The sequence below is a fragment of the Lycorma delicatula genome, chromosome 13, assembly GCF_047948215.1.
Source record: "Lycorma delicatula isolate Av1 chromosome 13, ASM4794821v1, whole genome shotgun sequence".
NCBI classification, from domain to species: Eukaryota; Metazoa; Arthropoda; class Insecta; order Hemiptera; family Fulgoridae; genus Lycorma; species Lycorma delicatula.
In genome coordinates this window covers 52,932,856-52,949,326 of record NC_134467.1, presented here as the reverse complement: position 1 = coordinate 52,949,326, position 16,471 = coordinate 52,932,856, and the positions used below count along the sequence as shown (strand labels likewise).

General features: G+C 31.9%; 1 protein-coding gene across 1 annotated transcript in view; it reads left to right on the top strand.

The window, feature by feature from the left end:
- The first annotated feature begins 8,026 nt into the window (after positions 1-8,026).
- Trp1 (translocation protein 1) overlaps positions 8,027-16,471 on the top strand; it is a 46,745-nt gene continuing 38,300 nt past the window's right edge. The window contains exon 1 of the mRNA XM_075380846.1: positions 8,027-8,152. Coding sequence (XP_075236961.1) covers positions 8,117-8,152 — 36 coding nt within the window. The 5' untranslated portion in view covers positions 8,027-8,116. The remainder of the gene's footprint in view (positions 8,153-16,471) is intronic.

Here is a 16,471-nt window from a genome sequence, read left to right as displayed (position 1 = left end):
GCTCCCAGACATAATAATTTTTTCCTGAAAATGAAGAAATGGTTAGCGACTCGGCATTTTAAAAATGATGAGAAGTTGAAAAACAGTGTTGTTACCTGACTTAATTCACAGACAGCAAAATTTTATGACAAGGGTATTCAGAAACTTGTTTTTGTTATGATAAGTGCGTTACTTTGGAGGGAAATTTTGAAGGAAAGTAACTATAAGATGTATATAATAAACTGTTTTTTTTAATAACAAATCTGAAGTTACTTTCCAAATAGCCTCCATACAATTAAAATATGTATATTTTAGATATAATTTTAAATAAATGCTGATAGATTCAAAGTAATGAAAATATCAAGGGAATACAATGCAACAGAGAATACTACTAAGGAGAAACAATTAGAACGGTTGGTGGTTTTAAATGCCTTGGAAACGCAATAAAGTTTAATGAAAGTTGCCCTGAGGAAATCTAAAGAAAGTAGAAGCAGAATTACCTATGGTAAAATGACATTGAGCAAAGTCAGAGATCTGCTTACAATAAAATTATACTTATTGATTTGAGAAAGAGATTTTCAAGATTTTTTTTTGAGTTTGGTATTATATAGTACAGAAACATATTATGAAGGAAAGAGAAAGTCTAACTGGAAAGTTTTGAAATGCAGCTATGGAGAAAATTCTGGGTATCAACTGATGATCAGGTCTTGACAAATATAAACGTGAGTAGGAGTATGATTAAGCCAATACAAAAATGAAAAGCTAATTGTATAGGCCACATCCTAAGACGTGGCTGTATTCAAAAAGTAATAATTGAAGGGAAGAGGATGGTGAGTAGGGGAATACTGGATTATTTGAAAGTGAGACGAGGATAATATAATTTAAAAGAAAAAGCTCAGGACAAACTATCATGGAGAATGCTGTTTCTTGATACCTGTCGACAGACAGTTTCACCAAAGGAGGTACATTTCCGTTTAAAATTTATGCATTGCTCTCATGTTCTTAAGGAGAAGGGGGTTGATAGGATAATTTATATACCGTAAATAAGGGTCATAACTATTCTGCTGTGTTCAAATTTAAAAAATCTCGAAACATAAAATTTTAATATAATTATTTAGAGGATATGGTCATTGTGCTGATTGTAATATGTATTGTATATATTATTACATTGGGATTGAGGAAAATGTTTCTTCATATTCTTTGATATATGGCTTTAGGATTGCACAACTCTGGTAATATTAACAAAAATTCGGCAGCACTTTTGTTCTTTTGAAAGGTTACATATCGCTGAACGCATTTTTAGAAAGATTATATTAGTTTATTTATTTAAAAACTCAAATGTTACTCTTGAAAATTAAGAACAATAGATTTTGAAATTTTATTTCAAAAAAGGAAACACTGCAACTCTGGCTGCTTAAAAATTTGTGATGTTTACGGGCATGAAGCAGTATCAATACATACAGCACAAAGCTGGTTCAAGCATTTTCAATCTGGAAATTTTGATGATTATGATTCACCTTGCTCTGGTCGGCCAATGGCTGAGAAAGTTGATGAAATCATTGAAAAATTTGAGCAAGACTGGCACATTAGCAGTCATGGTACCAGTAACAAACCAAACAGCAACTGCAGAACAATTTAAACTGTTTAAAGAAGGCTGAATTTTAAAAAAACTTGATGCTTGGGTGCTACACGATTGAGCAATGAAAAATTTATTGTATTACTTTCCATTTGTGAATCGTTACAATAAAATCAAACCATTTTTTAAACGGCTCATTACAGATGATGAAAAATGAATCGTATGTGATAATAATGTATGGAAAAGATTGTGGTCAAAGGAAGATGAAACTGCAAACAATGGCAAAGCCTGAATTGACACCAAGAAAAGTGAGTTAGGATTGGCTTTTCCAATCCTAACTCACTTTATAGCAGCAATTTATAGTGAACAGTTCTTTACTGTTCACTATAAATTGCTGCCGACTCGTCGGACAATTGAATCTAGCCTCTACTGTCAACAACCGAAAGAGTACAAACAATAGAAATAAAGTGACTAGAAATATCATCTTCTATCATGACATCGCCAGACCCCACATGTGTTAGGTGAAAATTAAGAGATCTTTTCTGTGAAGTTTTGATGCATTCACCGCTCAGTCCTGACCTTGCACCGTCAGACTATCATTTGATTCGGTCTCTACAAAATCTTTCTCAACAGAATAAAGTTGGCTTCAATAAGGCCTTTGAAAATCATTTAGAGTTTTTTTGTCCAGAAAACATACTTTTATAGCAACAAAATATGATTTTACCTCAAAAGGTGGTCAATCAAAATTTTTTTTTTTTTTGTCTTCAGTCATTTGACTGGTTTGATGCAGCTCTCCAAGATTCCCTATCTAGTGCTAGTCGTTTCATTTCAGTATACCCTCTACATCCTACATCCCCAACAATTTGTTTTACATACTCCAAACGTGGCCTGCCTACACAATTTTTCCCTTCTACCTGTCCTTCCAATATTAAAGCGACTATTCCAGGATGCCTTAGTATGTGGCCTATAAGTCTGTCTCTTCTTTTAACTATATTTTTCCAAATGCTTCTTTCTTCATCTATTTGCCGCAATACCTCTTCATTTGTCACTTTATCCACCCATCTGATTTTTAACATTCTCCTATAGCACCACATTTCAAAAGCTTCTAATCTTTTCTTCTCAGATACTCCGATTGTCCAAGTTTCACTTCCATATAAAGCGACACTCCAAACATATACTTTCAAAAATCTTTTTCTGACATTTAAATTAATTTTTGATGTAAACAAATTATATTTCTTACTGAAGGCTCGTTTAGCTTGTGCTATTCGGCATTTTATATCAAAATATTTTATTTAATAAATTCATTTGAAATATAAAAAAATTGTTTAACTTTTGTATTAAAGTACAAAGAAACTTTATACCCTGTCATTTGAACTGGAAATTGTCAAATTTCCTCTGTTGCTTGCAAATTGTCAAATTCTCCACCTCAAACAGTTTTATTACATAAACAATAAATTTTAATATGTGAGCCCTTCATAATTTGACCAATTTATATTAAGTTTGTTTCCCATATATGATGTAACAACTTTAATGATAGTCATTGCTTCTTTAACTGATTCAGGTGACATAATTTTTGCAAGTAAATAATGTATCCCCACAAAAAAAATTACAAGAGCTTAGATGCTGACTTCTTGAAAGCCAGGGTATAGGGCTTTCTTGGTTTGAATCCATCTGCATGCAAATATTTCATTCAAAGCCTGGCTAATGATGTATTAAAGTGTACGATGAAGAGCATTGTTTTGTTGGAAATAAATTTGATGAACATTTTTGAGTTCATCTGGTTGAGGAAAACAATAGTCATTTAATATATCAAGATAAATATTATTCTTAATAGTCTTTCCAGCAAAGGGAAAATGCCTGATTATGTCTTTTTTTATTAAACCACACCAAACATTAGTTTAGGAGTGTTACGTGCTTTATAAAAAATTATGTCTGTTTTCAGATTTCCATGTTGATGAATTGTGTCTGTTAACTTATATATATTGAGGTGAAAAGTAGCTTCGTTTTTAATAAATATAAATAAATAAATTTTTTTTACTACAGTGAACCAGAAACATTTTTCTGTATCAGATATTTTATTTCTTGCAGTAGTTGAGTTTTATATGCACACAACAATCTTTTACATAGAACTTTACAAACAGTAAAGATAAATCAAATTGGAATTTTTAACTTAGATGAGCAATGCAGTACTTCTAATTTAAGAATTACTAACTTGTTTGATACTTTCTTCATAGTGGTGAGTTTTCAGGCAGTTTCTGTTTGAGAATAAATACTGTTTATTTGAACTGGTATTGTATGTATATCGATTTGATGTGGTGATTCCTTTTCATATAATACGACATTGAAATGCATGTTAAAATAAAATTACTGATTTCATTTCAGCTTACCACAAACGCACTTTTATCTTGAATAGAATACAAAGAAACACACCTCAACAATAATATAGATTGGTCCAGTGGTTAAAATGGTTGTTACACAAAATTTCAGTTGGACTATTTTAGTGCTACCAATATAATTTTTCAAGATGTCCTATTATTGCCTTGATTTGAGGTACTGAAACCCTACCAATCTTTTATGATGATTTTGGATAGAATAATTTTTTATAGCTGTTGCACATAAACAAAAACGTCAACATAACATGTAATAAATTAAAACAAATAGATAACTATGAAGTTCCTTATTTGAACAAAACCAACAGGTCTGAAATAATAATTAAAAGAAATAAACAACATAAAATAGAAAATTTTATTAAAGAAATTAAAGTTCCCATTCTATTAAATCTTAACTGTGAAAAGAGCTTTGTTTACTATAATGTCCAAAAAGCTTTCTGCAACATGAAATTTTTTGTTATATTTATAAATTTAATCACAAAACTGTTTTTATTAGCTTATCATATTTACAGCCTCTCATATGGCTGTAATGGTACATGCTAAAAGGAAATTTTTGTAAATAATTTTTATAAAGGATATGGTAAAGTAAAAAGAAAATAATTATGAGGACATTAATACAATAAACAATTTAATGACAGTAAAAAGAAATTTTTATATTTAAAATTATTTTACGCTTCAAAAAAGCTTTATTATCGAGTAGAGATATAATTTCTATTATCTGTAATTATATAGTAGATTTATATACAAAAATTTGAAAATCAAACGCCTCAATTTTAGGATCAGTTATTATGATGATGATGATGGATGATTTATTATTAATATAAAAGAGTGATAAATAGTGAACACAAAAAATAAGACTTCTATAAATCCAAAATCTCTTAAAAAACAGAAAATGTAGAAAAATGACTTTTTGTTTAGATGTAATTGTAATAAAGTAGAAACTGTCACTTACAAGAGACCCTATTAATTAAAACACAACTGATAAATTAATTATGTAACCGTCTCAATTGTTAGTCGCTGAACTAACAAATGTAATATAGAGAATTTACATTAACATTAAAATTTAAATTAATATTGAAATATTCAGCGTATTCCCCACAAAATATATATCAAGAAAAAATACCACATTTAAAAAAGTATTCAACACATTTACAGGAGTCATCATCATCATTCATTCCTGCTGGTCTTATTGGGATATAATAGAAATGAATTGTTTAATATTATGATTTTTTAGTGATAAATACTCATATTTTTCAATGGATTGAAAAGTGCCAGTGTAGTGGTTTAGACAATGCAGTTTTTTAATTTAAATGTTATATTATATCCACGGCTATATATTGGGGCAGTAATCGCTATTTTTTCCTTTACCATGAAAGATTGGACAGTAATAAAACGAGGACTGGTTTGTTGTCTGATAAAAGTGTTAGAGAGTAGTGGTATGGCGGGACTGATCTGATGTAAGAAAATGATGTATTAATTAAAATTTGTAATAAAGAAACTAGAAATCTTGAATTGGAAGTTTAAACAATCATGTTGGCACAAGATTTCTTATTAGATTTACTGAATCTTGCCATTCCTCAATCGATGAGATAAAAGTATAACTAGATGAACAAAATAAGATAAGTAAATTAATTATAGCTTGTAACAATGATATAAATGTTCTTTGTATTTGAGAAAAATTCTTTGAAAGCTGATTTCAAGGGACTGGAATAAAATGCTTTACAAAAATATACGAAAAAAGATTGTGTAAACATCATTGGTGTTTCCTTTATTTATAATGGAAATATAATTGTTTTTATTTTCCATATCATGGAAAAAGTACTCAGAGGACCACAAGGTGTAAACAACCCCACTGAAGAGACTTGGTTAATGGACTGACTAAAGTGATCTAAGCGAAAAGACAATAATTGAAATATGATAATTCATAATAATTTTTTCACTTTCTTTTGTTTAGTACTTTTGTACATATCTGTGGTTCATCATAATGTATGACAAAATAGTTCTGATGTACATGGGAATGGAAATCGAAATTTAAAAAAAATTTAATATAGAGAGGTATGGTTTCCATCATTTCATTCACTGTAAAAAATGTGTAGAATCTATGAGTAGTTTTAAAAATTATGAATTTTTTTAACTAATTTTCATTATCAGAAGATTCATTGTTGAGTGACTAAAATCAATTGAACGTCAACTTTCTGTATTACTGTTCCAATTGTCGCATCAAAAATATTTTATATATATATATATATATATTTTTTTTTTACAAATATAGGACAATCAAAAGTTAAATTTAATCTAATGCTAAATATGTGACTACCCAACTTAGGATTGGCGACAGAAAGTAAAAATTTTCTTTAATTAAATATTGTTCACATAAACATTTTCTATCGTAACTAAATCAATGTCATGTATTTTTGATGCACCTTGGCTGAACATAGGATTGTTTATTTCAAATAACTTAGTGTTTCGTGTACCTTTTTAAACATATTTGTTGCAAATCTTTCATTATTATTAATATGATTGTTTAAATTTCTTTTAAAAATTATCTATCAACAATTGATTGTTACTTCATAAATAAATAATGAAGGAACCATCTTTAAAAGATTGCTTATATGTTTCATATTTATTTTACACTTAATAGCTTTCTTTTGTAATATAGAAATTATAAATTGTATTTTGACGATGACCAATAAAAGTCCTTGAATGTGAAATGTTATTAATCTGTGGTAAGCTGCTCTTATCAATTATTATCATAAAGTTTAAGTATTAGTCTTACAGCAATAATGTATAAGTTTATTTTTTTGTTTTCCACGTGTGATTTACATCATCATTCCAAGATTATATAATCAATTTTGTTAACCTAAAAACTTCACCAGTTTTATTGAAGCATAACCTAACTTCACCTACACAGTATTATTATTACCAAATATGACATTAATATACTTTTCTTCTTATTTTTAAATCTTATAAAATTGGATTTATTTTTAATTTATTCAGTTCCATTGAATGACATGTTCAATATAATTTCTGCACTAATACTTAACAATTAGATATTTTATAATGCTTAGATCTCAGATATTTCATCCTGTTAATAATAGGACATTAGAGACCTCAACTGAATCTGTAAGTTATCTCAATAAATTTTTATATGCTTTTAAAGTTGTAAAATCTTTTTAGAATCATCCGGTGAATATTAACTGATAAAAACATAATTCTCTTGACATATTACTGCTGGGTGAAAATGAGAGAATTTTATCCATAATATTGTACCGTCTTAGAATGTGTTCTAAGTTCATAAAATGTAAAAATGTTGTACGAGCATTACACGTACAAATAGTTAAGTTTTGTAAGTGCAGTTGTAGCTGGTTGACACACAGAAGTTTATTTTCTTTGCCACTGGATCAGTGCTGGTAAGTATCAGTGAGTGTAGTATAAGGCAATGTTCACTCTGCTGCCTACAGAGGCATACACGAACGCACAGGCTCATGTGAGCGCGCGCCGCGTGTGTTTTCGCCTAACTCTAGCGCTGGAACCGTATGTTCTCCAACCCCCTTTTGAAATACTTCTTCCAACCCGCAGACGACTTAACAAAACTTAAGACTTGCTATAATGTCTTGAAGTGCAAATGAAATATTTGTTTGTTGTAATAGTTTAACGTTTTCTTGTAATATATATAAAACTTTAATCTACAAGAATATATTTGATACGTTTGAATAGATTAATTTTTAGTAGCTCTTAATTTTTTTTTTTTTTAACTAATGTACCGTTATTTTAAACTTAACATTAAAATGTAGTCAGCTGTACTATAACGTGTTGAATGGTGAAGATTAAAGGTTATTTAAGTTTCGTATCTTCTGAAATCTTTATTTTCGAAAATAACTTTATTTTTTTTTTATTAAATAGTTCTACATATTAAATAAATTAGAATAATTTTTGCTATTCTTATCAAAATGTATAGTGATATATCACATTCTTTAAAATCGTATTCTTATTTTTCCACTAAATTGTTATTATAAAAGTATCTTGCTTATTAATTCTTGGGTAAAATAAATATATAAGGTTTTTCGTTAACGTAGAAAATTTAAATTATATCAATGTTTTCAAATGGCTTGTTACTTTCTAAAATACTACATTTGTAAGGAATTGAAAACGTAGTTATGTTGGTAGCAATATGGCTGATAAGAAGCGAGGAAAGAAAAGAAAAGATGTAAGTTACGATATTTTGCTATTTGTAAATATTGAATTTCTTTTTAATATTAATTTTATGTAGAAAAAGTAAATTTTTGTTAGTGTTAAAAAGATTTTATTTTAGTTTTTAAGAATTATTTATATAAAAAAAATCTTGAACAAAGCAAACGGTGACGTTGGCTTGTAACTTGATTTACAATTATTTGTTGTATACTGAAATGTTTGTGTATGAACTGATTTTTTTTTTCTTTATTCTAAGTCCGTATAAATTTATTTCCCTGGTTTCTCGACCATTTTTTATAATTTGAAACAAGATCTGTACGTAATGTATGAACCGACAGCAGCTTGCTCTAACGGTAAAATTATTACGTATTGAAATTAATACCTGAAGTGAAAACTATCAAACATTATGGCGTTTTGTGTTGAAGTTCTGGGACGGATTAAGTGTTGTATTTGTTGATTTAGTTTCATTGTGTATTAATTAATTATAAACATAAACTGGTGAAAATTATGTAACCATTGTAACATTCGAAAGTTTAATTTTCCTTTTTCATTTAAAATATATTTTTGTCAATTCTTTTGCAGGATATAATTTTTACATAATTACCTGAAATTTCTGTCTGCTTAAATGAACTGTTATTTCCGTATGTTTGTTCCCTTTTCAGTTGTCGTTGATGTTTTGCCTAGTTAACATTGTTTACTAATTGTTAACCATGTTACATTTCAGTGTTTTGATGTATATCAGAAGGAAAACTAACCACCAGCCTTATTTAATTTATAGTTGTCGTCAAACTTAAGTCTTATAAACTTATTTTGTTTCTCTACCTATGTATTGAATCATGATTTTTTTTTTTGTTTATGAAGTTAAGTTTATAAGCCATTATTTTATTTCATTTGCCATATTTTCTTAAATAAAATTATTAGTATAGATTTCTGTGTATCAGTAATTGTAACTTTGTTCTAGCTTTATAATAACCTTGTCAGATTTGTGTCTTTATTAATAATTTTATTAGTTAAATTTCTAGTTTTTTTATCGGATTATGTTTTTATTGATTGTTAGTCATTTTCTTCCTTTGCTATTTTACTAAGTTGATGAATAAATGATAATTTAACAGTCATTGATGTTATGTGAACTGGTTAGCCAATTATTTATCCATTTTACTATCACTTCATAGGAGGTTTACTTAATTAGTGGTTTATGTAGTTCATGTAGTGTTTCCAGATTTTTTTTACTTTTTATTTAGTAGCAGCACACCTTGTAATTCTGAAATATCCACTACATAAATTACCTTTATTTCTTTTGTTACAATAGTGTTTGGTTTCATTTCTTCTACTGTTGGTGAAATTTAGCTTAATTTGTTTTATATTTTCATGGTTGTAGAAATAATCATTCGCATTATCTTGAACAGTTGCTGCTGCCATGAATTGAGTTTGTGAGAATGCATAATTATAATAAATTTCTGTAAAATACCTACCCTTTCTGGATGACTAGAAGCACTCCACAACTGAATTCCATGTTATACTTTTCATAAAATAATTGTTAGGAAATCCAAGAAATGCTGTATTTCACTCTTGTCTCTTTCAGTTTAGTTATTAAATTGATGAAAAAGATCTTGAATAGGAATCATTTACATATTATACTTAGATATCAGGTTAGAATTAATAACCAAGAGTTTCTGATAATCGCAATCTTTTTGAATGTTATGATTCATGCCAGACCATTGTCTAAAATTTTTTAAATAATTGCTATTTATTTTTATCTTTATAAGTGTTAATAGATGACAGTATACATCAATGAATTGTGTATCCTAGGTAGATATTTTCAACATTATTATTAATTATTGTCAAAGCTTTTTGCATACAGTGTCATTTTTTAAAGGTTATTCTACATCAAGTGGTCAAACATCAGTGGCTTGATTACTGTAGAAAAGCACATATGTGATTGCTACCCACTATTATATTGTTATTGCTCTGCCATTGTTGCCTTAAAAACAAAATACAGTTCCAAAATTCCAAATACACTAACTCCATAACACATTGATACTTTTTTGATACGTGGAGGAGATTGATACGTGTTCTGTCTGCAGTAATTGAAATTCTGTTTATTGACATGATCACCTAGATAAAAATGGGCCTCGTCTTTGTTATTAAGTTCATTGGAAATTGTGGTTGCATTTAATTATTTCTGAGAACTTTGTACAAAATTCTACTTACTGATGCAAATCTCAACGCAGTGTAATTCTTGTACCATTTGAATTTTAAATGGATGAAAATGCACAGCCATGTGTAACATCATTCAAACATTTCCATCTGATGTGCATAATATTTCTGAATGTTTAGCAGAACATTGTAGACTGTACTCGCTGTATGACCATTGTAAATATGTACTAGGGATTTTTCTGGACATATCTGGGGCATTTAACAACTTATGGTGGTCCCTGCCCTGTTTCAGATGCAGAAGCGTAATCGTACACAAAATTAACTAGAAGTGCTCCAGAAGTGGTATTTCAAACATCAGATGCTGCTTGATGGCGGCTCGGAAGTTTGTAAGACCTTAATTAAAGGATGCCCTCAGGGCAGTGTTCTGAGTCCCCTTCCTTGGATCATAGAATTTGATTCGATGTTGCGTTTAAGGTTGCCATGTGGTTGTCGTGTCATCGCTTATGCTGACAACACGCTCCTACTGACTGAAGGGGATTCACGTAACGAGGTAGAATTTCGAGCTGCTCGTGCGACACTCTGACTGTGGAGTCTCCAACATAAGATGATTTTCAGTCCAGAGAAAACCACAATGATGTTACTTAAGGGCCAATTGGTTGCTTCCCGACAAATCCGGGTTCGGATGGCTGGCCTCCCTATTTGGTATATTACAACTCAAAAATACCTGGGTGTTATCCTTGATGAGAATTTTTGGTTCAAGGAACATCTACAGTATGTAGCAAAAAGGGCTACTATGCTTTTTGTGGAATCCGTAGAGTCATTCATCCCAATTGAGTGTTGAATTACTGTACCATGCGTATCCTCTAGAGGATACATGCTGTATGCTACGCCTGTCTGGGCTCACCACATGGCTTTTAGGTATTGTGTGGACATTTTGCTGCTGGCCCAGCAACTCCTCTTTCTGGCTGTTACAGGCGGTTACAGAACAGTCTCGCAGGAGGGAGTCTGTGTTGTAGTCTGAGTCAAACCAATAGATATCTTGGCTAATGAGCATAAGGGACGCTACATTTCCAAGGTAAATAACCTATTGACGTCAAAACGAAAGCAGGAGATTGAGGACCTGGGCCTTGCATCTTAACAGGTCAGGTCATGAATCCCCCACAGGTCGCTACACGTATGATATATTTCCATAGTGTCTAATTTAGGTGCGATTAGATGGGTCTCCCCTGATCAGTATATCGTACAGTTTCTCTCCAGGCATGGTGCCTTTCGGTCGAGTTTGGTTAGGTTTTGTTTAGTGGATTCTAGTCAATGCCCAGATTGCAGGACTGATGATACAGTGGACCACATTCTCTGTCTGCCCCTGATATGAGGTCAAACATTCATGAGCTGTTAGGGAACTTGAGAGAATACAGTCCTTTCTGGATCTGCGTACCAACTGGATGATCCACGAGTAGTCTATAGTGGTTGGTTTTCTCCGCTCCCTTGCGGTGTGTCGGTCTGCATAGGGAGTTTGATGGTGGTAGGGTTCCGGCTTTGGCATTGGATTGGTTGGAGGTATTGTGGATTGTGGTATGGTGGATTGATATTGTTTGTGATTTGATGTGGGGCTTTCGCTGGTGGGGGTGGCTGTGCCGCCGTGGTATGGTGGTCTGTGCGACCGGGAGTGTGGCTTTCCTCCGCTGGTGGCAGTCCTGTGACCTGGTAATGCCACGCGAGACACCATGATGGGTTCGGGTGTGGGTGTGGGATTTTCCCCTGGCTAATGCACAGACCGAAATGAGGTTGCGTTCTCTTTCTTAGGTGACCTAAACTTGTTGACTTATTTGGGTGTAGGTCTGAATTTCTATGTTGCATAAAACAATTTTGATTGCTATGAGTGTATCACTGTTTGACCACTCACACCCTTTACATGTTCCTTCAATTTAAAGGGTCTTATCATTTGTGACTAACATTTCTTCTATTGTTGAAATGGTGTCTAAATTCATGTCACAGTTGCTGAATCGTCTTTTTTTTTAAAAAAAAGAAAAACTGGCAAACGCAAAATGCTTCACAGCAACTAAAAAATTTGGAGTGCTGTATGAATCTATGATGGACCGCTGAATGTGAAAATAGGAGGAGAAAAGATTATGGAGGTAGAAGAATTTTGTTATTTGGGAAGTAAAATTACTAAAGATGGACGAAGCAGGAGCGATATAAAATGCCGAATAGCACAAGCTAAACGAGCCTTCAGTAAGAAATATAATTTGTTTACATCAAAAATTAATTTAAATGTCAGGAAAAGATTTTTGAAAGTGTATGTTTGGAGTGTCGCTTTATATGGAAGTGAAACTTGGACAATCGGAGTATCTGAGAAGAAAAGATTAGAAGCTTTTGAAATGTGGTGCTATAGGAGAATGTTAAAAATCAGATGGGTGGATAAAGTGACAAATGAAGAGGTATTGCGGCAAATAGATGAAGAAAGAAGCATTTGGAAAAATATAGTTAAAAGAAGAGACAGACTTATAGGCCACATACTAAGGCATCCTGGAATAGTCGCTTTAATATTGGAAGGACAGGTAGAAGGGAAAAATTGTGTAGGCAGGCCACGTTTGGAGTATGTAAAACAAATTGTTGGGGGATGTAGGATGTAGAGGGTATACTGAAATGAAATGACTAGCACTAGATAGGGAATCTTGGAGAGCTGCATCAAACCAGTCAAATGACTGAAGACAAAAAAAAAAAGTATAAATCTACAAAGAAATCAGCGTGCTTATCTACTGGCTTTTGTTTTTTGCACCAATTTAAATCGCTGGTTACTGCTGTCACACCCTTTTACAAAGGAAATATTGATGTATACATTAAGCGACTTCCTTAGTAGCTGTGGTTTATTAAAATCTTATAATTTTGCTATTAATGTCAAACCATGTCACAGAACATTATTTTAAACAGCCTCATTTTCTTTTATCACTTAACTGATTCAAACAGTGATAAGGCTTTATTATTTGTATTGCAGAGTTTAGTGTGCAAATTACCATGCTATTTTACAGATTTTCTTTTCTTTTTTTATAAATTAATTGCTTGCTGACAATATAGAGCAATTCTAAATGATGGGCTCAATTTAGTAAATATTTCTTGAACTACAAATGTATCTGACTGATCTATGTAGCGGTTGAGAAAGTTGATCAGAAAGATTTAAATAACATTACTAGAGTACAAACTGTTGTATAAATGACTGCTAGAGTGCTTGCAGTTGCTATGTTAGAGTGCTTGCTGACATGTGTCAGTTGTTAGATGGCTACACAGTGTTTTCTGTATTCTTTAGTACGGGAAATCTCAGTTGGCAACAGCAGTGCAGTGTGCATTTTGTCTCTGATTTAACATTAACCCTTCAACAAGGAAGAGCATATGTTGTCGGTTTCACTAGTTTGAACAAACAGGGCGTCTGTGTAATGGCAAGAGCATGGGTGGACCACTTGTGGTAGAGGAGAATGTGGCATGAATTGAAGAAAGTTTTGTATGAAGCCCAAGAGAGTCAACCCATAGAGCAAGCATAGAACTTTTGAATGTCAACCGAGTGTCTGGCGTGTTTTGAGGTGTCATTTAGTTTTCAAACCATATCTCCTACAACTTTTTCAGGCTCTTCGTGGAGGTGACAAATCAAAATCATGTTGAATTTTGTGAACAAAGATTTGAAGACATGGAAGATGACACTTTCTTTCACATTTAATTTTTAGTGATGAAGCAGCGTTCCTTCTCTGTGGAAAAATGAATAGACACAATCCTTGCATATGGAGATTACAAAATTCTCATAACGAACTGCTATTGAGAGACTCCTCAAGGTTAATGTGTCTTGCACCCTACCACAAAAAAAGGTTTATGGATCATTCTTTTTGTGGAACATACAGTTAACTGGGATAACGTACCAGGACAAGCTGAAAAACTTACTTTTCTCTCATCTAAGTGAAGATTCCCAAGATTTCTCTTCCTCTCGTTGGCACGTAGATGTAGATTCATTCAGATCATGTAGATAGATTCATTCAGATGCTATCTGAATGAATCTAACTCAGTGATGAATAGAATGCATCAGGGATGAAGACCTGGCTTTCTGTTCTGGCTTCCAAGATCACCTGATCTCACTCATGTGACTTTTTTTTTGTGGGGGGGGGTTTGTGATAGATGAAATTTACGTACCACTGCTACCAACAAATCTGTCATTTGAACATTTAAATCAAATCTGTCACATTGAACATTTATGAATTGTATCTGAAAATTTTATTGTATTATCAGATGTAATTTACTTCACATTTGTCATTAATTCCTAATTTTGAATACATAGTTACTAAATTGAGTCTTATCATTTTGAATTACCCTGTAAATTCGTAGTAGGTGGTTTTGTTAAAATCCTCTGTTGTAGGATAATAAATGAATTATAATTTAGTTATAGTATAATTTTGCCAGGTACCTGGCAAAACTTAAAAATATACCTTGTTTCTTTTCTAAGTTTTTTTGCAGCACACACTACATGCTCTTGTAGGATATTTTTCCCTCCAGAATAACAATAATATCAAGAGCATGTTTCTTTGTGTCACCACTCAGTCTATGTAGGGGGGTCTAAATTGGGCACGTTTGGCTGGTTGGGAAGGACCTGGATAAACGCTGTCAGAATCTTGTGAGGTTTCCTTTACTATTGGTGTTTCTATTTTTTGCCACAGCCAAAAGAAAACTTGTATACAATATTTTTTTGGGGGTTCAAACAGTTGTATATTCTGATTAAATTGAAAAGACCACAATTTATTAGGAAGGAGCCTTCTTGTACCATTTTCTTGTCTTTTTCATAATCTAGTAATATGACACGTACTGATCTGCATGATTACACCTTTCATATAGTTGTATTTTAAAATGCATACAGGCTTGGAATTATCATCTCCTGTTTTTGTCCCTTTTACAATTTTTTTGCTCTGTTGACTACCGTGGATTGTTGAGATCATTCTGATCTCCCTTTTATCTTTCCACCCAACAAGTACCACATCACCCTTACAGACAAATGTGGATTCCCCATTTTTCAAGTTTTTCAATTTCGCTTTCAAAGTGCATGCTAAAGTTCTATTAGCCCTTGTTGTTCCACAAACTCTGGTTTTATTTTCTAATAACCTTTCAGCAGTTGAAACTCTATTGTAATAGTTATCTGGTATACGTGATGCCATAAACCAAAATTACAATCAAGGACAGAAAGAATAGTTTCTTCCAATTTTTTACCTTCCCCAGTGTGCAGTTCCATGTTACAAACGTAACCTGTGTCACTCTCACATACCGTTCTGTCTAATAATCCATATTTTATAATTTTAGTATGATTGTATGTTTGAAATCGCAGCCTACCCCGTCAGGGAATCATTCTTTCATCTAAAGACAAATTTTGCTTGGATTTATAAACAGTCTTGAATTTATCCAGAAAATATGAATTAAGAGGTGTAATTTTATACAACCTGTCTGTGTTTTTTCTTGCTTGTTCATTGACACTAAAATACCAAAACTGCCAAATTTGTTTGAATCTACCTCTGCTCATAATTTTAGAAAAAAATTGGTGTTTCAATATGAGTCAGTGGCCCAGTAGTCCAAATGTGGTCTTTTTGTACTTTTCGTTTGTTTGTAGAATTGTAGGTGACTGTCTAATGTACTCCTATTATTTGTTGGTGGTATCTGTTTGTTTTATTACACATCATACCAAAAAGATCTTCCAAAAAAATTAGTTATATAAATATCATTTATATTTTCATTATTAGTAGGTAGAATCCAACCTGGAATACCCTCAAAAGTTTTTAAATTCGCTAAATCGATCGGTTGATTTCAAGTCCGAATTAATATTCAACTTCATCGGCCTTTTATGAGTACTTTCCTGTTGTACAACACTTTCACTATCGCTAGAATCCATGTCATCATCTTCACTAGGACAATCTGATAGTATATCATAAAGTAATTCGCGTAATTCATTATCTTTTTGTCTTGTTTACGATTTAAATCCATCTTCTTGCGCGATGCCATTTTTAGACTGGCTGTAAATCCCCTCTTACACAGCTGATATGAATGACATCTCAAGGTCAAATATGAATGGGCATTTATTAATGAAACACTTGTATAAATATTCAGAGAATATTCAGTCAAGGCTACGAACCTTTAGAACTAATAAGAAGTTCACAAA